The following is a 22126-nucleotide window of genomic DNA, read 5'->3' as shown; positions in this document are numbered from 1 at the left end:
CAGTCTGTGAATAAGAGTCTTTTTTGGTGTAAATGCTGAACATACTGTAACTTTATTAACAGGTACCACAACAGCAAGGCATTCAAGGCTACTGGAAGTGCGTGAAAAGAGAAAGCATTAAAGGAGCAAAAGAATTGTGGAAGCAAAGTGGGAAAAGCCCTTTTTGAAAGCGTCCATTATTGTTGGTTTGCTGTCAGTGTTATGTAGGGGTTTTTTTGTCCGTCCTGTTTACTTAATAGCTGAATCAAAAATATTCTTTTTTACTACAGCTAAACTTAATTAACCTGATATCTAATGCAAAAAAAAAAAATTGTTCTAGTGCAATCACTTTGGTTTACAGAATTGTTATCACATTTGACCTCCCTACAGAAATACTCTTGTTCTAGGCAATAATGCTGTTTATTTCTTTGTGGAGTCTGACCTTGCACTGTGACCTTTGGGATGCATAGGATTTAATAGTGGCCACTGGCTGGAACATCCCAACAGTATCATCTCCTGTTGGAAGAGTGGTCATCATCTCAGCCAGCCACTAATATGGCACTTCTCTTTCCCTGGCCAAGACAGAGGTCTGAAGAGGGAAGCCACTTGCACAATCCATGCAGTTCAAGCTACCTACATCAAAAACAAAATCTCACATGGCTTGGGCCCGCATTACTGTGAGCTTCTTATTGCTAGTTCCTAGCAAATGGTTCTGCCAGCTCCAGCGTGCATGTCTGGTTTATCTGCCTTTGTGATAATAGCTTTAAACTGGAAATATAAGACTGCCGTTACAGGCGTTTAAATTTACGTGTTGATCTATGAATGTGCATTGAGTCTCTCAGACCTCTGCAACAGTATAAACAAGAAGGAAAAATCCTCATCCTCATTCTGTCATGATCAGTGATTACACCTTGATTTGTAACTGTTTTGCTTAATTGTAATGCAGAAGATAAATGTGTAACAGATATTTACTTTGTTTTAGTAAAGATTATGACAGGGAATGCTGCAATATCTCAGGAACTCAAAGTTATAACAAGCAAGTGTTGGTAGGAATAATAAGCCCAACAAAAAATAAACAAATTGTTTATGACTCCAAAATGCAAAGCTAGATGTAAGATGGCAGACAATAATTTTTTTTTTAATTAAAAAAAGAAAAATAAACATGAACATTTTTCAGCCAAAACACAGTGTACACTTCTGTGTACACAGATATGCATGATACACGAGTTTTTTTCTTACAGACTCAAGAGTCTGTAGTCACAGGTCCAGATCAGTGTTTCCAGTTGGCCATTGCATACGGGACACAGACTTCAATACCCAGAGCTGTCGGGGCTGTCTGTTTTGTCCAGGCAGGGGTGAAGGCATGACTTTTCAAGATGGGTTTGTGATTAAAGACTCAAAAGACAGTCTGGGTAAAACAACCAAGAAATCTCACCACTCTGCAGAACCCACCTAGGGAGGGTTGCACACAACACATTTGGTATGTCAGTGGCCATCAGGCAAGTTCATGCTCAGGAGGAATCCTCCCTGGTCTCAGCACAGTGGTCTTTCTTGAGAGAAGCAAGCAAAGCAGCAGTGTGCAACCACCTGCTGCTCTTCCCTATGCAGCCTTCTGTTAGAGCTTTAATTTAGATTGTGTGAAAGAAAAAATGCTTTTCTTTGTGTGATTCGTGAGTATGCACCCCGGGTCGTTCCATGTGAACAGGAACATGACTGAGGGTGCCCTGAGACCCGTCTAGAAAATCAGGTACCAGTGACTGCCAAGGATCCCTCTGCTTCCCCCAGGAACCTCTCAAAATGAAATAAAACGTGGTAAATGCCTCTGCCTCTCCCCCTTGAACTGAAATGGCACTGCTTTGTGGGCAATGAGAAAACAGGCAGCTGTTTTCACTCTGTGCTTTTGGAAGCTGCTTACTTCTTCTGGTGATGGGAATTATGAGTAAGAGCTACTGGGAGCAGAGGTGGGGCAGCAGGGCGGGCAATTAAGTACCACAGCCAGCTTCACATCACTAAATAGGGTGTATTTTTAAGGACAAGATCAAGCAAGACGCTTCTATACCACAGAAGAGTGTGTGTTCCCCTAAAGTGGGCCTTGTTCCAGCTCTGCTTTAATACAAGGCTGCCTTTTACTTGTTGCTGTTAATATTTTGGCAAGTTGTTTTTACTTCGGAATGGAGATTATTGTCTGACAATCTATTCTGTGAATTCCTAATAGGTTTTTGATGTTCTATATTACTTTTATGGTTGTTCTGTTTCTATTTTGTTGTTGTTTACCAGTGACATGCGTCCTGCAAGCTGTTTGGTTTTCTGATGGAAAAATTAACTCATCTAGCTTTAGTGTATCCAGGAGCTGAATGCCTCATTGCTCATTCGTATCTGGGTTCGTGCAATCAGCAATATCTGCTTTTGGCAGCAAGTTGCTAGAAATTGATTTCAAGTTTTATTCCTTAGCTAAAGATCTGATGTCCAGTTCAGAGGAAAAAGAAAACAGATATGCTTATTTTAAAACAAGCATTGTGTCTATAGTAGAATAAGAAATGGAATGATTACTTAGGAATTAAAATACGATTAACATTTTCAGAAGAAGCTATCCTGAAAGTGCAGCCAGGAAGGAATTCCTCTGAATGCCGGGGAAGATTTGTCCCTTGAAGAATCGGGCTCTGTTTTCAATCTGCAGCTTATTTTTGTTTGTTTTCACCAAAAACATTTGTGAAACAGTCTTAAAATCATTTCTCAGATAAAATATCTTAGACTGAAAGAGCTGTTTACATAAGTGTTTAGACTGACCTTGTCTTTTAAGGAATCCATTGTGGTTTTGATTTTTTTTTAAGTTCCTTTTAGTAACTGTATGGTATTTGCAAGCTGTCTGTCAACATTACTCAACACAGTTTATGTAAGGGTCTTGCCTACTGCCAGTGTGCCAATTAAATGTATCAATTATGACTTTTTTAATCCTAGGAATCCTTCCTCTGAACAGAAATATACTTAAAAATAAAATAAAATTAAATGCTAAAAAATGCTCTGATTTTGCTTTTGAGTGTTATTTGGAATAAAAAGCAATATATTACGTATTGCAGAGGTCTCATAAATTAATTTAACATATTTTAAAAGAACATACAAGTATGAGTACCTCCATATAAAGGGCTGAAATGGGAACAAATTCAGACAGAGGAAATATTTCAAAATTCAGATATATTGCCCATACTTTGACTTAAGCATAGACATGGATTAATAAATGTATGCTGGAGTTTTAAATACAGTTTCCTTCTCATGGAAGAGTGCCAATATGTCTTGTGTCTTCAGCCTCTTCTATTAAGCAGTCACAGCTAAGTCAGAAAACTACACCAATGAAGAAAGAAACAAACCTTCAGTCCTTCTGAACAGAGTGCACGTATCCCAGTGCTGCGGTTGTTATTACTGAGATCCACCCTGACTAAGCAAAAGCCCCTATGATGCCACTGCATGCCAATGCATGAAGATGAAACCTCTGGACATTGATATGACCAGGAAACCACAGAAATTCCTCCTAGAGAAAGTGAGGACATTGCCCAGCAAGAGGAGGAAAGGAAACCTGAGAGACTTGAGCTTGCACAAAATGAATCCACAAACAAGCTCGCAGCTCCCCGCTCATCTGCTTTTGAAGGTTTCCTGCTGTCTTTGTTGATTAAACAATTCCTAGTTGGTTCAATAATGTAGAAATTATGCAGCATATGTGGAGACAGATTTCCCATTAGGCTGGTGTTGGCTCAGTTAATAAAGTTTTTGCTTCATTAACCAGAGGGCCATGGTGCAAAGCTCTCCTCACAGACCCAGGAACCGTGCTGCAGCTCACGCATGCCGTGCTTTTTCACACCCACATGCCCAATTGGAATCTTGTTCTTTCTTTTTCTGCCCTGGCTGATGGTGGCCTGCTTTTCCTCGCTGACTGTGGTGTGGATATCAAATAATAGAATCATTGAAGTTGGAAAAAAACACTAAAAGCATCCAGTCCAACCATCAGCCTATCACCACCATGCCCACTAACCACGTCCCTCGGTGCCACATCTCCACATTTCTTGAACCCCTCCAGAGACGATGACTCCACCACCTCCTTGGGAGGCTCCAATGACTCCACCACCTCCTTGGGAGGCTCCAGTACCTCACCACTCCTGATACGAAATTTTTCATGATATCCAACCTGAACTTCCCCTGGTGTAACTTAAAGGGAAGAAGGCTCTGGGAGACTCTGGCAAAGTTAAAGGTGGAAGGCTCTGGCAGTAGGCACTCTGCATTTGGCAAAATGTGAAATTAATGTTGGCCTCATTTAAAATGCTGTCAGACTGGAAAATCTGTGAGAAGGGACAGTTAGTGCAGAGAAACGTGTGGGATTTTAGACACCTGCAAGCACCAAAACATCCTCTGAAGGATCCATCCTTGTCATGGAATAGAATTGTAGAATACCCTGAGTTGGAAGGGACCCATAAAGATCATCATCGATTCCGACTCCTGGTCCTACACAGCACCACCCAAAAATCAGACCATATGTCTGAAGAGTGTTGCTGCCCCTTGAACTCTGGCAGCTCAGTGCCCTGACCACTGGGCCCTGTTCCAGGGCCTGACCACCCCCTGGTTGTCGTCAGAGAAAACGTCCAGAGTCGTGACATACACCAATATGGTTAAACCATGCTCCGTTTATTACCTGGACAGCCTTATTCTTATAGTACTGAAGACAGGGGCCTACAGAGAATAGTACACAATCATTGGTAGAGAGCCTCGAGAAAAACAACTCTAAAAACACTCCTGGCAGTTAACAGTTCTGCAAAACACATCCTGGAGGAGATAACTTTTGATTGTGATATTGTAGTAGTTCTACAGACTCTCTGCTGAAGGTCAGCTCCATGAGTCGTTCCAAGCCATGTGCTCTTCCTCCAATTAGGGTCTGCCATCCCAAAGCTTACTTGAACTTGTTTTCCTTTTCATCTGGAAGTGTCCTTGAAATAAACTTCCTTTCTCATGCTGTTTATCCTGTTCCACAGCTTCTGCTCTAAATAGACTTTCTTTTATTCCCACATCTGGTGAAGAACCTTTTCCTGATATTCAACCTGACCTTCCCCTGACGCAGCCCCAGGCCATTCCCTTGAGTCCTTCTCTGTGAACTGCAGAGGGAGCACAGCAGATGAGTTTCACCAGACTCAACTTGTACTTTAGCAATGCCTTCTTTGTTCATAAGCTTTAATGGATCCTAAATACAAGTACTTGCATTTGGACTTCTTTTTTCTATAAATCAAAGTGCTGTTTTCTTGGAAGAGTGAAAACTCTTACAAAGGAACTGTTTTAAAGACTTGTCAACATAGTGTTTCAGTACATTTTTTTCAATGATGTGCCATCTTACTATAACACTGATAATATTAGAAGGAGCAAACATTACTAAAAACTGTGTGTCCCTTAAGTAAGGCACACAAGGTGATTTCCTAAGGCAATGGGAGCTGAGTCACAGGATAGCTGATTGTATTCCCTGCTGAATTGGAAGGATAGCAAAACGCTCTGGTCCTTAGAAAAGAGAATTCAAGAGGAAAAGGACAGTATTTAAATGATAGCTCCTACCTTTATAAGAAGCAAAGCTTTATTAAATGCTTTTTGAATAAACTAATTTAGGAGACGTGAATATGAGTGGACAAAAGGATGCTAGGAAAGCAGGAAATAAATCAACATAGCTTAAATTAAATGTTTCAAATGCTGATTGAGCAAAACAAATTCTTCACAATTTAAGATTTGACCCAATGCAAACAAGGACAACTAATCACTCACAGTTAATGTATACAGGATTACATGAGCTGCACTGGAATGCGAGTACTTGAGCCATCTCCTTTGGTTTTACACATAGATCAGAAATTAAGCCTACAAAATGGGATTTGTCTGTTTAATACCAGGAACAAATTAATAAGATTCCTTATGAGACACGTTATTACTTTGCATTAATCTCCACCTAAGAGGATGCTGGGTTGCTTCTGCCTGGACATGGCTTGTTCCTGGCCTTAAAAAGGAAAAAACACTGAAGCAAGATTGAGATGAAACTATGATGATGAAGGCTAAAGAGAGCAATGAGAACACATGAAGGAGTGTTCGCAGTGTTTTGTTGTAAGGCAACTTTCCAAAGGACAGCAAAATTATATATTTTTTTTTTCAATTTAAAAAGCAAAAATGTAAGGGGTGATACAGCAATCTGCAGTGCAGTAAATTTTTCCACTTCTTCCCTGCCAAGTTGCATGAACTGTTTATTGCATACAGCATAGCAAACCTCTGGAAGACTGTGCAGGAGACTCCTGTCAGTGTGGAGGATGCAAAGGTACATTTCACTTCTCGCAATGAGATCTTCATGAAGGCAGAGCAGATGGGCAGTCAGAAAGGGGCATGTGAAATGGGCTGGGGACACTTGAGTTTTGCTTCTTGACAGTTATGGGATGACCATACATGAGCCGTAGTGCAGTGCTTTGAAGCCAAGCAGACACAGTCATTTCTAGCAGAGCTTGCTTTTATTCTGCCTGGCATCCAGTTAAGGAGTTCTTTTCTGCTCAGGAGGTCACTGTAGATGCATCCCAGATGGCTCTGAGAAGTGGAAGATGTTACTCCCTGACCATAAGTGGTCCTTACGTAGTGCAATTCCTCAGGTGGGAGCACACCACCCAGGACAAGAAGCCCCCCCAGTGTCTCACAGCCTTGTCAGCGTCTTTCTTTGATTCACTTCTACTTCAGTTCTTCTTAGGATGGAAACGCTGTGCAGAAATGTTGCTGGCAATGGCTGGTCAAAAATCATCTCTCACAAGCTTACACAGCTGTCACTGACTTTGTGATTCACATTCACTGCTTCTCGTAAGAGGTTACAATATTATTATGAAAAGCAGGGAGAAGGATGAAAGCAGCAATAGAGGGCAGTAACAGCAGCCACAGGCACCACAGGCTCAGCACAGGCTGGCTGTAGTTGCACCCAATGATATGGTGTCGCCCACAGGGCTCAGTGCAGAGTGAAGAGCACACATGCAGTAAAGCTGTTCACTTCCAAAAGTGGTTGCTTAGGTCACACTGTGTGCACACATCCCCCTTGTAAATCAGGCTTCAACAGCCCTGTACCCAAGACTTTCAGTAGGGTGATGCACGGATTTGTATCCCACTGCTCACACCCCTCCTTTAATAAGGAGTCCACCATCCCAGTGACCCTCAGAAAACAGCATCTCTCTCATGTATTATCCATGAGAAAGGAATTCATTCTTTACAAGAGTCAGAACAGGATCAGGTTGAATGTTAGGAAAAGGTCCTGCACCAAAGGGCAGAGGACATGGAACAGACTGCCAAGGGCAGTGGGCATGGCCACAAGCTGCCAGAGCTCAGGGTGTGTTTGGACAGCGCTCTCAGCTGCAGGGTTTGATTTTGGGTAGTGCTGTGTGGAGCCAGGGGTTGGACCCGGGGATCCTTGTGGGTCCCTCCCAACTCAGGATATTCTACAACACTATGATTGTAAGAAAGCATCCAACCGCAGGTTCAGTGTTTCCAGTGGTTGTACTTGGTGCAATGAACAGCTGGAGATAACATCTGAGAGGTATTTTCTGCTAGTTCGACAGTCACTTTTGCCTCATAATCACTTTTGGCTGTCCCAGGTGGTTGTGACTGTCACTACAACAGAGAAACATCCACAATGTGTTACGGAATTACTGTGCATGGGATTCAAAATTCCTCCCATTTACCTTAGTGTAGCTACAAGCATTTCAATATCAAAGAAATGTAGGAGCACTAAACGTCACTGTGTGCTGCTTGCACATTGTTCACCAGGCAGTCAGCATGCCGGACAATGCCAGGTGGTCGGTATAAAAGTGGCAGTGCCACATCTCCATGGCTCTTGAACACCCCCAGGAACAGTGTCTGCACCACCTCCCTGGGCAGCCTGTGCCACTGGCTCACCACTCTTCCTGAGAAGTGTTTCCTAACACCCAACCAACCGAGTCCCTTATCGGCCGGTTGCACTCATTCGCTCCTTTTTCCCTCGGCCGAGCCCTCCCCGCGCCTCAGCGCTGCAGCCGCCAGGTGGTGCCGGAGCGCCGCGGGAGCGGAGTGAGGGGACGGCGCCCTGCCCTGGGATGGAGTTCCCGTCCTTCCCGGTAGCTGTATGCCATTGTGCTTTGGCTTTAGGATGAGAATAATGCTGCTGGTGCACAGCGGAGCTGCGCAGAGTTCAGCTTCTCGAATTGCCCTGCCATGGGCTGGGAGCGGACGTGACCAGCGCCGAGCCGCCCGCAGACAGGAGGAGGCGGAGGCGGCGGGCGCGGAGCCGCCCATCTCCCGCCCGCCTCCCGCCCACTGCAGCCCGCCCAGGGCCTGCCCGCGTCGCCCGGGGCCGGCTCCGCAGTGGCGGCGATTGCTGCAGCCGCCGCCCGCGGAGCGCCGATGCCTCCTGTGGCGGCCGCGGGGGGAAGATGGCGCCGTCCCACGTCCTCAAGTGCTGCCAGAAGGTGCTGGCCTGGGTGCCCGTGGCCTTCATCGCCCTGGTCGTGGCCTGGTCCTACTACGCCTACGTGGTGGAGCTGTGTGTGTGTGAGTGCGGGGACGGAGTACGGGCGGGCTGAGAGAGAGCCGGGCGGGGGACTCCGTGCCGCTCCCCTGAGAGCTCTGCCCTGCGCTGCGGAGCCCCGAAGGGTCACTTTTCCCTCGGGCTTTCGTTCGGAGCGGTCTCGCTCTCCCTCCCTCCCCTTCCCCCGCTCGCCGCCCCCAGCCTGGGGCCGCCCCTGGAACCGGGTTGACCTATTGCCTCCTATGGAGGGCGGGTGGGGGTCCCGGTGGGCTCTGCCTGGTGGCGGCGGAGTCCCGAGGAGGGGTCGGGGGACTCTGGAGCCCGGGCGGGATCTCTGCCTCACAGCTGCGGCTGCTCAGGCGGCGTTTCCTCCTTTTTATTTCGCTCATTTGAAGCCGATCTGGAACTTCCTCGTGTGCTCCTGGAGCGCGTTGAGTTGCACTCCCCCCCACCCCTTTTAATTAACAGTCCCGGGGTCTGGTGTCACGGAGGTGTAATTAGGCTGTAAACGTCCTCCCTGAGCGGGATTTGGGGCTTAGAGGTTTGTCAGGTTGCGTCAAGGCAGGTTCAGCCCGGCGGAAATCTGATTTGTGGTCGGTGTCAGGATGATATGTGCCCTGTTCTGTCTATCGGAGGAAATTAAGTCTGGCTCAGGAGGATATTCACCCGTTCAGGGGAAATGGAGGTACACAGGGATGCGTGGCGTTCACCAGCCTTGTTGGGGCTTGGAAGCAGTGTAAAAATCTAAGAAATAGATCATTTGACATTCAGTATTTTCAAGTAAGAAAGGTGGGATTAAAAGGTAAAACATACCACAAAAGAGTGAAGAACTATTTTAAGCTATGTGTGTAGGTGTGCTTTCATCCATATACTTCTGTTTCTGTAAAATACTTGCTTGGGTAGCTCTGACGTGAAATAACGCACTTGAGTAGACTTTGGTGAAACTTGTAAAGATACCTCTTCTTTGGAAATGATCAGAATTGCATATTGTTTGTTTTTTGTCACAGTACTTAGCTTTTGGGTAACTCTTCTGAAATTTTGTCTATCCCAGCTTTTCTGTTAACATATGTGGAATGGTGCATAGCATAAACAGCAAGCAAAATGATATTTGGACATAAAGTAGTAGAAGAAGAATTTTAAATGAATGCTTACTGAGGTATTAGGTGAAATGTTGACACAAAGAGTTGTGAGTATGTCAGTGCATCCAAATGTGTCAGATTGCTGTGGTTTAGTAGTCTGCTTGAATGAGTAAATAGTACTGTTATTTTTGGGAAATAGGGCTTAAAACTATAAACACTTGGAACCAAGTTTTAGACAGTCTCCAGTACAGGAGGTTTGGGGCATGGGTTAGAACAGTGCTGAGGAGGTTGTGTTGAGTTGACTTACACCTTACAGATCTGATATGAAGTCCAAGGTGATGAAAGGCAGAATAGGGGTATGTGTTTTTTCTCATCAAAAAGAACAGAAGTTCAGGAGCTGAAATGACTTGTGCACTGGTGCTCGCTGGCTGAATCAGGATGGCTCCTTCGTCTTCCAAAATCCCAGCTCTGTGCCCTAATCACAGAGTGGGTCAGTGCTGGATGCTGCTGAGTAATTTTGTCCAGAGATAAATCTTTGACCCCCATCTAATGGAAGACCTTTGCAGACACAGAGAAGCTGCAGAGTCCTTCCAAATTCAGCAGGATTTCGTTTGTGTGCAAACAGTTGAAAAGGCTGGCTGCTGTTTATGCGAGAACTTTCACATCTATAAATCTGATTTCTAGACGTCTGGCACTTCTTGCTTGCAAATCAACTTTATTCTCAGTGTCTGCACATACAGGCTATTAAGAGAAAGAGGTCATTTAGTAAGAAAATTACCTATTGATTTTTATTGCTGTCTCTGAGTTCTACAGTTGTTTAATGTCAAAATGGTGTCTGACGACCAAGATTTGTTTCTCTATGACTTTTTTCTGATTGATTTTTTTTAATTACTATTATAATTTTTAACCTTCTGTTGAACTTTGTTTATGCATGTAATGAAAATTCATCTCAACAGACAAATATATTTTTTCAGGTGTTTTATGATGTTTTCAGATGCTTTCTCCTCCCCCCCTCCAGTGCACTTTCTCTACCCTATGTTTGGGTTTCAGCACAGTGAGGATTTAGAGCGCAACAGATTTTTCTGTTTCTCTTGGCAGGTATGTTTACTTTCTCCCTGTACTCCATATGTTTTATTCTGGTTTGAAAACTACTGCAGTGTGCACTGTGAAGCATGGATTTGCCTTTAATGTGCTGCTAATGAATGAAGTGGCAGTCTCAGCACATGTGCCCATACAGCAGGTGCCGAAGTGGGGCTTATGGCTTGTTGTGCCTCTGGCTGATACGTGTCTGGGTGAGGGAAGGACAGATGGAGGAAGGAAAGTTTTATAAAGGAAAAGAAGAAACAGATGGAATAAATACTGAGAGTAAAACAGAAATTACAACCACAGGCATCAGTGTTTTTTCCCAAGGTTTTTGTTAAAGGTTAGCAAGTTGTTAAAGTGGCTAGCAAGGAAACAGGAAGAAAGAAAGGCTTTGTTCTCCCCAGCTGCTTCTTCTATCCTGTTGTAGTGTTGTTGGTTGTTGTTTTTTTTTTTTTTTTCCCAAGTTCCAGCTCTTATATTAATGATTAAATATATGTATTCAGTTTGTAGATCTACTGCAATGCCAAGCTTAATGCAGTATCATAAAATACTCTTAATCAAAGTAGAAAACAGTGTTGTAAAGCTGGGTTTGCTTCCTTGTCACGCTTTTCATTTCAGTTTTGCCTCGATGTACTACCTGCCCCACCCTCCTGCGTTGGGGCATTGCCATGTTGCTCAATGTCCTGCTTCTGGTGGCTGAGGGCCTTGGCCCTGCTCTGTAATTCACTGCTGGCATGTATTTACTTGGCTATGCCACTTCTACAACCATGAATTATATTGCTTACATACTGCCTGTAAGCACCAGGAAGGAATGGTGTGGGTACAACGAAAGGAGGTTCTCAGTGTCAGCTATTCTGTTGTTTTTCTCCACAGAAACTGCCAGCATCAGTGTATTTCTCTGAAGTGTTACTGGGCTGAGCTGGTGCGTGCTGGCTGTTTGAGACCACTGCTGCTGTGTAGCCATTATGAACCTATGAATCTGGTAATCTGGCTGCTGAGCCAACTGGAAAGATGAGAACAGCCATTTCTCACCAGATGTGTGGAAGTTGAGGGAGCTGTTGTGGAAAAACTCTGTGAATGCGCATAGCTGAAGGAAGTGGAGAGGGCTTGAGGCAGCTCTCATTCAGAATTTTCTTTAAATGCCTTTAAATTAGGAAATCATTAATTAGTGCTTTCTTAGTAGATTATTTTTTTTCTTTCTACTTGTAACTTGCATGGAACTCTGTATCTGAGAAAGCACACCTAGAAATACACAGCAGGCAGTGCAGAAGGCGTTTCGTTAGTTGAAAGCCGCTTATTGTTTTCCTTCCCGTTGTCAAAACATGTTTTGCTTTTAACATTGCCTTTGTAAACAATGGTGGTATTGTATCTTTGGTGAATTGAACTGATTCTTTCTGCTTACCACATCCCCTCAGAAGGTCATGCTCAGCATGACTGGAGCTTGTCTCTTGAGGCTCACCCTCACTTTTGGGTGACTTGCAGCTCATTGCCTGTCCCACCATTCCCCAAAATCTTTTGTAAGTTTAATACCGACTGGCTATATCTTGATCAGAAGTCACTGTTATGATGTACATAGCACAAACTGATGGGTGAAGCCAGGCTGTTACATACAGGCACCCCTTTTTTACTAGCAGAATTTGGTAGTGCAGTCTGTGCAGAGAAAGAAGAGAAAAATGTTAACTTTGGCCGAGATGCCTGCAGATAGTAACTTAGGTGTGTTAAATGGCATCATTTAAAGCAAATAAACAACTTATTACAGGTAGCATTTTGTTTCTATAACTAAAATTGCATGTCATCCTGGCTCTTCTCCTGGGTGGAGTTGTAAGAACTGCTTGTTTTATGAACATAGTAGTTTTGTATTAGTGTTCTGGTACTTGGAAGGCTGTGATTCTTGAGAGATGTGAGAGTAAATCATTTTGTCTACTTTCTTAACATCTAGTTGCTGAGCAGTTTGCTTTTTAATGTCTAACACGTCTCAAATCTGGCAAACAACAGCGTGTAACTTGGAATTCATAATTTGCTGTTACTGGTGGATTTTTAACTCCTTTGCTACTGTAATGACTGCAGTAGCCCTTTTAAGTGGGAGGATAGCTCTGATTTCCCCAAAGCACGTGAGAAGCGCTCGGTGATGTGCTGTGTAATGCACCCATGTGAAAAATCTGTTGCATAAACAGAGGGAAGGTAATTCCATCTCCTTCCTCCAGAAGAAATCTCTACTGAAAATGTTAATGCAGCAGTTAACAAGCACAGCAACGTGGTATAAACGGCAGCAGCTCAGTAACAGCATTGGCATTGATTGTGTGAAGCCATTCCCATAGGAAAAGGGGTTCCTCTTCAGGAGAGTGAAGAGCTAACTGATTAATGACATTAGTTTATTACTAATAGTTAACTATGCTTATGTGCCTTTCTTGTGGATTTTAAAAAATAAAAGAAAATTGTGGTGGATGCACTTAGTTCTGTTGTAGTGCCTTGGCTTAAGCATGCCTGTTGTCATCTCAAGTGAGAGCCTCTTCTCTTGTTATGAATAAGTTGCATTCCTATTGAGGTGCTCTGGCTGGATACAAGTGTATTGGAAAACTAGATGTTTAGCATGAGCTCAAAGATTATCAACCTTCTTATTTGGCTCTTTGCACTGTGTTGGTCCTATTGCTTTATAGGGATGGGTGGATGTGTGCCCTTTATATGGTATGAAATCTGCTCACTTGGCATTCTCCTACTGGGAAAAAAAAACACGCAAAAAAAAATACAGTCCAAGAGTAGCTGCTCAGCCTGGTTTCTTGGAAATTGTTTGTCTCTGCCTTTCCTCCTCTGCCTGCTCTGCACCCTGCTCACTCCCAGTGCCCGCTGCAGTACCTGGACCCTGCCCTCTAGTGAAGTTTTTCCCTTTTTTTGGCTAAACTGTTCCCAATGACTCTGCTGCAGTTGGCATCTTTCTGTGATCTGTAGTTACCATTGGTGTGAGAAGCAGAGGTGTGCAGGTCAGTTTGGGGTTGATCTGCCTGCCAGTGGGCTGGATGGAAAACCACCATCTGAGCTCAGTGCAGCCATTTCCTACCAGGGAGTGTGCAGCTGTCTGTTCTGCCCATCCAGCAGTTCTGGTGATACGTACTGCTATTCACATGGCATGTGACCTCCCCTGAGCTCCAAATCTTGGCCTAAATTGGCCAATGTTGGGGAAGGCGAAGAGCTGAGCACAACTATCTGAGCCAGTGTAGGAACTCTAACGTGTTAATGTCCTGAGAGAGCTGTGCTCTGTGCTGTCTTCACTGGGGTTCTTCCTCCTCACCTTCTAGATGTGGCTCATGAGTTTTTGTTCTTAGTCTGAAAGTGCTTGGGTAGTATGAGAACTTGAGATATAGGTGAAAAACAGGGAAGGGAGGAATCCCAGTTGCCTGTCTAAACATGTGTCTGTAAATGCTGAAGATTTGCTGGGTTCCTTTTTAACCCAGTCAATACATCTGTGTTTATTCAGCTCTATTGAACAGTCCTACAACTGGTACAAATTCAAGCTGGTTTGAGATGTGTTTTCATTCCCAGTGTTGCAAACAGTAGTTTCCTGAAACGCCTGTTAGCAAGCTTTCAACTGAGCTCAGTTGTTAAATTCCCTCTGCCCACTGCGTATTCTGGCAGTACCAGGACAAGAGTAACCATTTTTTTTTCTTGCCAGTGTGTGTGATGTTTTGTAGGAACATTTGACAGGTAATGACAGTCACTGTATCGCATCAGCTGAATCAACGCTGGATGGATCCAGGTGCGTAAGAGGAGCAGTGCAGCCCTAACAAAAACATGTGTCCTTTGAGCTGTTTCCCTGATATCACCATTTGTGCTGTCACCAAATTGTTTTCTTTGGGGTGTTTTTAACTTCTCCTGTCCTGTGCCAGGAAAGAAAGGAGACACTACTTCTCCCCCACCCCCAGTCTGTGCAGTGTCTCCTGTTGGAACTTATGACTGTCTCTTCTTATCTGTGCTAAAAATCAAGTTCCTCCTCTGCAGCATATCAAGCATCTGCTTATCCTTTCTTTCAAAAGACCAAATGGCTCATCTGTTCCTCATTCGCGTTCCCTTTTGACTATTAAAATTGTGTTATGGGTACAAGATTGTCAAAGAGAATTTGCTCACAAGATCATTTGATCATGAGAGCAGCATAGCTTGCCTCTGCAGTTTCTGTATCACTCTCCCTTTGATGCTGTAAATGGTGCAGCACTGTCTTAAATGGGAAACACTGAGCCATTTTGATTGTGAGATTTACAGAGAGATTGCATATGGTTTCACACAGGATTTCTTATTTGTGCTCTTTGGGTTGTGCATCCTGATGTCTGTCTTCACACAGTGGCATTCTTATTTAGAGATGGAAGTAACGATTCATCTGGAATTAGGCAAGCTAGCACTGCAGAGAGGGGGAAACAAGATTTCAGTGAAATGTGAAGTTATTTGAAAAGGAACAAACTTGATTTGTTTCAAGTGAATAGGCAGAGTTATAAGTTGATTAACAATTGTCTGTGGTAAATTCAAAACTGCCATTAAATGCCTCAGCCACAGTCTCTTTTTAGCATGCATGTGGAGAACCTATGATTGATCGTGCTGTTCTTCTTGACAAGCACTCACTGCTTTTATGTCTATCAAATCTGGATTAAAAGAGAAACAAAGTGTGTTTCCATAATGCTGGAATAGATGGTACCTGGGCAGAGCATGATTTGTGTTCTGATCTGAAAAATCAGTTAAGTAATGTGGCATTTTGGGGGGAGGAGTTTGTTTAGTGGTAGCTGGAAAAGGCTGCAAGTTGTGTGTTGGATTTCTGTAGAGATCTTGTGTGTATATTTTTAGCAGTTTAATGCAAAACTTACATTCCATGGGGTTTTTTTTTACATATTAAAATGTGCGAAAAGCTCAAATTCAGCCTATTGATTGCATAAAGGGATATTACTTGCTGTGTTACAGGATGGGCATCTGCTGGAATAATGCAGTGACTGGTGCAGAGGATAGGCTTGAGCATTTTAAATAATTCATAATTTAGACACTTAACCAAAGGAAGCATAAAGCCAGCTGAGCACTCGGTTCGGTTATCTTCTCTCTTTTGTTTGGCTTTTTCTGTTGACATTCTCAAACCTGTAATGATCCTGTTTCTCCCATCTTCCCACACATGCAGAGCCACTGGAGAGACTCTGATTTGCCAAGAAGCATTTGGGAGTGAGGAAAAAGGCAGAAAATGAGGTCTGGGAGAGCTGTGGGGCATTTGGTGCTGGTCATAAGCTGCGTGCAGCTGTGCCTCATCTCCCACCTGCTGTGCTACGGTGCTCTACTCTCTACATGACTTCTCTGCCTTTGGACAAGCAGCTGCACCTTCTGATCTCACACCAGTTCACATTTCTCTGTAGTTGCTGGGGAGGTCACAGCTTTGAGGGGCTGGGTGGTCTTCTGCTTGGTTAGAACTAACCACCTTTCTGATCTAATTATCCCAAATTACAGAGGCAGTAATTTCTTATTCTTCACAGACATCACTTCTTAACGATTCGTCACTCTCCAGTACTTCACCTGCAAATGTAGATGTCCTTGCAGCTATGTCACTATATGCAATATCCTAGCATGACAGCAGAAGTCAGCCTTAGTAGGTCTGATGCATGCAATAGACTCCTCACTTCGTTCTTGATAGGCTGCTTGCCAGTCCTGCCCTTTCAATGAGCTCTGAGTTAATGCTTTCTAAGAACATGTGGTGAGAAGTCAGCAGGCATGTGTTTCTTTCCTTTTGGGGTGGGGGGAACGATCAGGAGATTAGAGTGTTGTTTTTGTTTTCTTTTGTTTTTGTTTTTGTTTGTTTTTGTTTTAAGCTATATTTTCTAAATGGGAGCTTTGGAGTACTTTCTAACCTGTAGTAAGGATCTCTGGATTACACAAAAAATCCCTGTGTGGTGGCTTTGGCAGTCTGTGTGCTGCCACTTGTTCGTGTTCCTAGGTAGCCTACCAGTCAAAGATGAGCTGAGGAGTGGAGAGGCATGGTAGAGGGTTTTTTGGGGGGAGAGGGGGTGGAGAAGAAAGAAACAAATCTTGTCCTCAAGCCAAAATTTTCTGTCCTGCTATCTGGATGTTTTCTCCTCTGCAGCATCTGGTTCTTCTATTGTAATTCTGTGAGCATTGCTGGTTTTCTTTCTTTTTTTCACGAAAACATAAAGAAGCTGCAGTGAAGGTTTGTCACAAAATTAAACCTTCCTTAGGTTGAAGCGAGAGTGACGTTTTGTTTTGCCAGTACAAGCAGCAAAGCCTCTAGCATTAAAAGATGACAGCATTTGTTACCAGCTAACTTGATGAGCCATACACGGACAGAATCTCAAAATTGCTATCCTATTGAATGTTAATATTTACAAGTCTTGTATGCTAAAGACATGAATTCCCCATCATTAAATTTGCTCACAACTAATAGATGTGGCTTTAAATGATGTGTTTTTCATGAGAAAACTTCAGGGAAGTTTAAAGGGCTTATAAGTGTGGTGTAATCGTGTGTTGATGGGAGTTTATGGAGGTTACGTTACTGACTGCTAAGTTGTTGATGTGTTGCTGGCAGAAAATGAGCTCTCATCATCATAGACACATCCATATTTAAACCCAAGTGGCAGAGATCAACCAAACCTATTCAACAGTACGAAAACCAAATTGATCTTAAAACTTAATTATGTTACCAGATTCTTCTAATTCATGTGAATGGGTCTGCTTGCTGGATAGTTTGATTTCTCCCATTATTTGTTAAACTTGACAGCAGCAAAATCTTTCTTTCAGAAACCAAGTGCTGAATACTTTTGGATGAGATTTACAAAGAGATTTTTATCCACAGAGTTTTGCAGTGAGATTTTATCCTAGTGTTAGTGGAAAGATTGGCTGCAGGGCCAGAAATCAAGTAAGGAGACAATTGATTTTGGAAGTACTGGACACCAAATGCAGAGGTGGATGGGTATCTTTCCAACAAAGTAGAGGCCTGCGGTCAGCACGTGGTTCTTTCACCACTTTGTATCTGAAGGTTGCAGCAGCTGTGTCTAGAGTTTGCATTCCCTTCTGGCTCATCCCTCTGCACACCTTTAATAATGCCTCAGAAGTTGTTTGGAGTAGTTAAATAAGGAGTGTTCCTCTATTTTCTAGAGGATTGGACTGGAAGTAAATGGATTTTCTAATAGCAGCCTGAACTGTGAGGCCCCCAGCAGGTGCAGGGACTGTTGATCGCAGTCATAAGGACTGGTTTGGGTTGGTTTGTTGGTTTTTCCCAGGAAGATATTATTATCTTCACCTGGAAAAATCTCTTCAGAGAACAAATTTTATGTCATTCGGTTATATTGTTTACTTTAAATGTAGCGATAGTTTCTAGTATTACCTGCAGAGCAACTCATCTTGTGGAGAACAACTGCCCAACACCGGCCACCCATGCTCTGCCTGCAGAAGCTTATGCTCTTTCTTGTGTCTCACATCTCTTGCCAAGTGTCTTCACAGAATTGCAGGGTTTGGAAAGAACATCAAGAGATCATCAAGTCTGATTCCCCTGTCCTCCTTAACCACAGAACCAAGTAAGGTTTCTCCAGGGGAAAAAAGGCCCTTTCATAAATTCACATACTTGAATGTAGTTCTACAGTGAGCTTAATTTGGCCAGCCCAAGTGTCGCTACCTCTCCTTCAGTTGTAAACATCATAAATTTGTTCTGAGGACATGAGTTCAGATGCTTCTGTCTTTCCATGTTTTCTCCCATTCCCTCTGTGTCAGAAGGAGCACAGCGGACTGCCTTGTGCAGCTAACAGCTTTCTTTGTCTTCAAGTAGAAGCTAGCCTTTCTTTTGGCTTACTATAATAGCTTCAAGGCAATATTGAGAAGAACTTAATGCAGCACTTCCAAACTGCTGGGCAATAAAGCTGTAATTGTTATGATAAAGTGGGGTTTATTTCAGAGGAAAAATCTGAATGAAGGAAGTCCAATTATTCTACTAAGCAGCTAAGAAAACCGTGTTGAAGTATTGCTGAGGTTTAAAATCAATCAAAATGCAAATAGAATGTGCAATGGCACTAGTGATTAAAAAGCTGAAGAAAATCAAGTTGCGTTAGGTTTCTTTGGGCAATTATGGTAAATTAGAAGTGAATAGAGCTTTTCAGGGAGTAGGGCTTTTCAGAGATAACAAACCTGGATTGTTGCTGCAGCCAGGTGCTAACATTGGATGCTGCTTCCAGGAAAGGCCTTCAGTTACTCGAGCTGCTGCAGTGGTGCTGTGTCTTCTTGGTTCCTGGCATGGCCACGAGCCTGGGGCTGTGAGCTTAAGACTTACTGACACTTCTTCCTGCATGCAAACCAAGTGTAACTCTGAGCTTTCGAGTCACTTAAAATAGGCAAATGCTCTCAGTAAGAACCTTTATGAGACCTTTGTTGTAAGTTGTAAGAGTATTCTCTAGCAGCAGATGCAGGGGGTCATGGGTAGGATGTGGGTTTCCAGATGTTGGCTGCCTTTCTGGCTGTTCTTGAGCTGTGGATGTGGGAGCACAGAGTTTGCTGTTCCCAGAATGTGCAGGAGAAATCTTGTCAGTTGTCAAAACTTAATTCACTGCTAAATGTAACTTGGTACCCAAGCAGTATCTTTGTATCAGTTATGCCAATTTCTACTGTGGCCCTGCTTGTATTTGTGCACCTACACTCTGCACTGAAGCTGAAAAAGACCTTACATAAATAACAGCCTTGTTTTATTTTGTGATAATAGAACATTTCTGGGCAGCAAGCTTCTGTCCTCCCTAAATTAAATAAACAGTTAAATAATTTTGTTAATATCTTCTTAACCATACAACCAATTGTAGCCGTGACTGACAGCAGATAACAAAAGAGGTTTGCAGTGCATGTTGTACTGCCTTACTTGAAATATTGCTGCATCTTATCTGTCCCTGTGAGTATTCTTCTTCGAGTCTTATAGCAATAAACATGGTGGTCACCAACACACTAAATTTGGTGACAATGATGCCGGCAAGAACCAGCATACAGCAAGGTGTGACTTCTTACAGCCCTGCAGCAGAGATGTCCAGCATGTGTTATGTGTTGCACCCCTGAGATGAGTGCTGCCTTAGACATGGGTCTTGTGCACCCATGCTGCCCATTGGATGCAGGCACACAGTGGATCCACCTCTTCTGCACCACTGGATTAAACAAATGTTACCTTCTGAATGACTTGGCAGTGCAGCACAGGGGAGCTGTGTCCTAGAGCTGCAGATCCTGAGGGTTTTTTGTTTGCTTGCTTTCTTTAGAAATCAGACTAGTAATACACGAAGCTAAAACAACTCTCGGTCCTTGTGACCCAGACGTACGCAGAGATTGTTCATTCCAGCTGGTGGCAAGGCATGTAATGCAGCTCCTGGCCCTCACACCTTTCAGCAGTGACCTGGCAGTGTTTTATTGTTCTGGCTTTTGGCCATGTGGTGCTGTCAACTCAGTTGTCTTGAGTCATTTGTCTAAAAACAAATCCGTGCTGCTGAGGGAGGAATACATTGGTGGGTGCCTGCCAGTCAAAAAATAAGGAAGAGCTCAGTGTGGAAAGGTCACAAAGCTTTGGGAGAAGTGCAGACGTGCTAAGATCCTCATTCTATGACACTGCCCCATCACTGGGTCTGTGATGCAGGTGTGTGTGTTTGAGGAAATTCACTCATTGTCTTCCCCAGTTACCTCAGTAAGTGGTATTTCTACCATTTTTTTTTTTTGAATGACAAAGATATGTATTTGCAAATGGGATTTAAATGACTATAAATCCAAGTTGTACTTTCAGTTAAACGCCTTTCTCTGAAGAAGTTTAAAGTGAGCTAACGATAAATGGTGCTTTCTTTTGCAGTCATGGTAATATCCCAGGGAAGGTTCTGTTGGATTTCAGTCTGGTGACTTCTCTACATCTGGAATGATGCAGTGAAGGAATGCAATTGCACATTTAGCACTTTGTTCTGTCCACAGGGAAAGTCAACCAAGGAGTGAAGTTACTCTTTGAGTTTCTTGGAGAGGCTGTGATCCAAGTATAACTTCTGCAAGGAGCTGCTGTGCGGGGAGGAAGAGGAAGGCACATAACGCAGCAGTAGCAGGATCAATCTTTTTCCTTTTAACTACTTCTGCCGTTGAATTTCTTGGTCTGGAAATAACGTACCTGGCTCTCAAAGAGTGGCTTGGACTAGATAATGCCTTTTAGGAAGCGTGGATATGTGATGTGATTTTTTGTTGTTCAGTTTTTCTGCAAGGTTGAGGACAAATGTGTTTTCTTTCAGCTTACCTTGGTAGGTTTCCTCAGAAACTTTCCCAAGGCTTTCTGAAGCCTGCTGCTCTGTCAGTGTGTGCTCTAAGAAGAATCCTTCGACACATGGCATCTTTCCCCAGTGCCATTTATAATACCATTTATGACATCCCTATGTCTGCAGGATTGTTTCCTGCGATACTCTGTATCTGTGATACTTCTGCCTCTATGATTCATGTGACGTAGGTGAGATGGAAGATAACAGGCAGCAGTGCAAACTGCTCAGAGGCATAAGGGAGAGCTGAAGGAAGAGATATCTATACTTGCTAAGGATGGTGCCCAATGTCTAAATCAAAACTTGGGCAACATTTTTCTGTGCTAAAGTAAAACCTGGAACTTTTGTTTGTCCTCTGTGTTGGCCAAGTTAAAAAGTACACTTTAATTCAGCCTATTAAAAGGCCGTGTGGTGTGTTTGAGAGTTAGCATTCTGTAGAGACAGCCCACACACTCAGTTTTGTGCGCTTCGTATTGCAGTGACCCTGCAGCATGGAGAGCTGCAATGTGTAAGCTGTCAGTGGTGCTGCAGGAGTGTGACATGTTGGGCTGGCTGACCCAGACAGGTTGCAGCAGCCTGCCAGCATCCTTTTCCTCCCAGGCAGGCTGTCCTGAGCCTTAGTGAAGGTAATTTGGGAAAATGTGAGGTAACCAACGGACAGCTCTGTGCTGTAGCAGACAGGTAGGACTCAGTAGTTTTCCTCACAGGCCTGCACGTTCAACATGGAGATGCTGAATCCTTTGGAATTACAAGTCTGATGCAGCAGCTCAGTGTGCTCACGAGTGTATGCTGCTCAGCTTTGCAGCAGTGTGAGCTGCAGCCTTCATTCTCTAATTGTATTTTTATATTTCCATAGTAGTATCTTGCTGGAACTCTTTAAGGCTTCTCAGGAAATCAGAAACCTAAAGAGCCAATCCTAACAATGCTTTTGCCTTTGATTTTATTTTTCCTTTTGTAGCTAAGCAGTAGACTGATGAGGATGTATTTTGAAATCCTCGGAAGAAAAGCTGATTTGCAGCACTTACTTTTCTGAAATATGGACTGGTTTGTTTGCTGAAGGCACTAACTTGTTCTGATGCATCTAATGTAATAAATAGTGCTGTTGTATCCTGAGGTTAATACGTAAATCATATGCAGTGCTTATTTTGTTCAAGAGAAGAATCAACAAGCAAAAG

The 22126-nt window shown here is 43.4% G+C and overlaps 2 protein-coding genes across 7 annotated transcripts in view; both read left to right on the top strand.

The window, feature by feature from the left end:
- Window positions 1-1101, top strand: part of MICU2 (mitochondrial calcium uptake 2) — a 137239-nt gene extending 136138 nt beyond the window's left edge. For both annotated transcript variants that reach the window (XM_065730106.1, XM_065730107.1), the window contains exon 12: window positions 63-1101. In XM_065730106.1, coding sequence (XP_065586178.1) covers window positions 63-167 — 105 coding nt within the window. In that variant the 3' untranslated portion in view covers window positions 168-1101. The remainder of the gene's footprint in view (window positions 1-62) is intronic.
- Window positions 1102-8326: 7225 nt separating this feature from the next.
- ZDHHC20 (zinc finger DHHC-type palmitoyltransferase 20) overlaps window positions 8327-22126 on the top strand; it is a 42873-nt gene continuing 29073 nt past the window's right edge. Inside the window, exon 1 of one of the 5 annotated variants that reach the window (XM_065730094.1) lies at window positions 8327-8541. In XM_065730094.1, coding sequence (XP_065586166.1) covers window positions 8424-8541 — 118 coding nt within the window. In that variant the 5' untranslated portion in view covers window positions 8327-8423. The remainder of the gene's footprint in view (window positions 8542-22126) is intronic. The other 4 variants (XM_065730093.1, XM_065730092.1, XM_065730091.1 and 1 more) reach the window with 4 other exon arrangements.

The sequence above is a fragment of the Cyrtonyx montezumae genome, unplaced genomic scaffold (genome assembly GCF_038088225.1).
Source record: "Cyrtonyx montezumae isolate F1298 unplaced genomic scaffold, pur_monq_1.0 scaffold_12, whole genome shotgun sequence".
Classification (NCBI taxonomy): Eukaryota; Metazoa; Chordata; class Aves; order Galliformes; family Odontophoridae; genus Cyrtonyx; species Cyrtonyx montezumae.
This window is presented reverse-complemented; position numbering and strand designations above follow the sequence as displayed.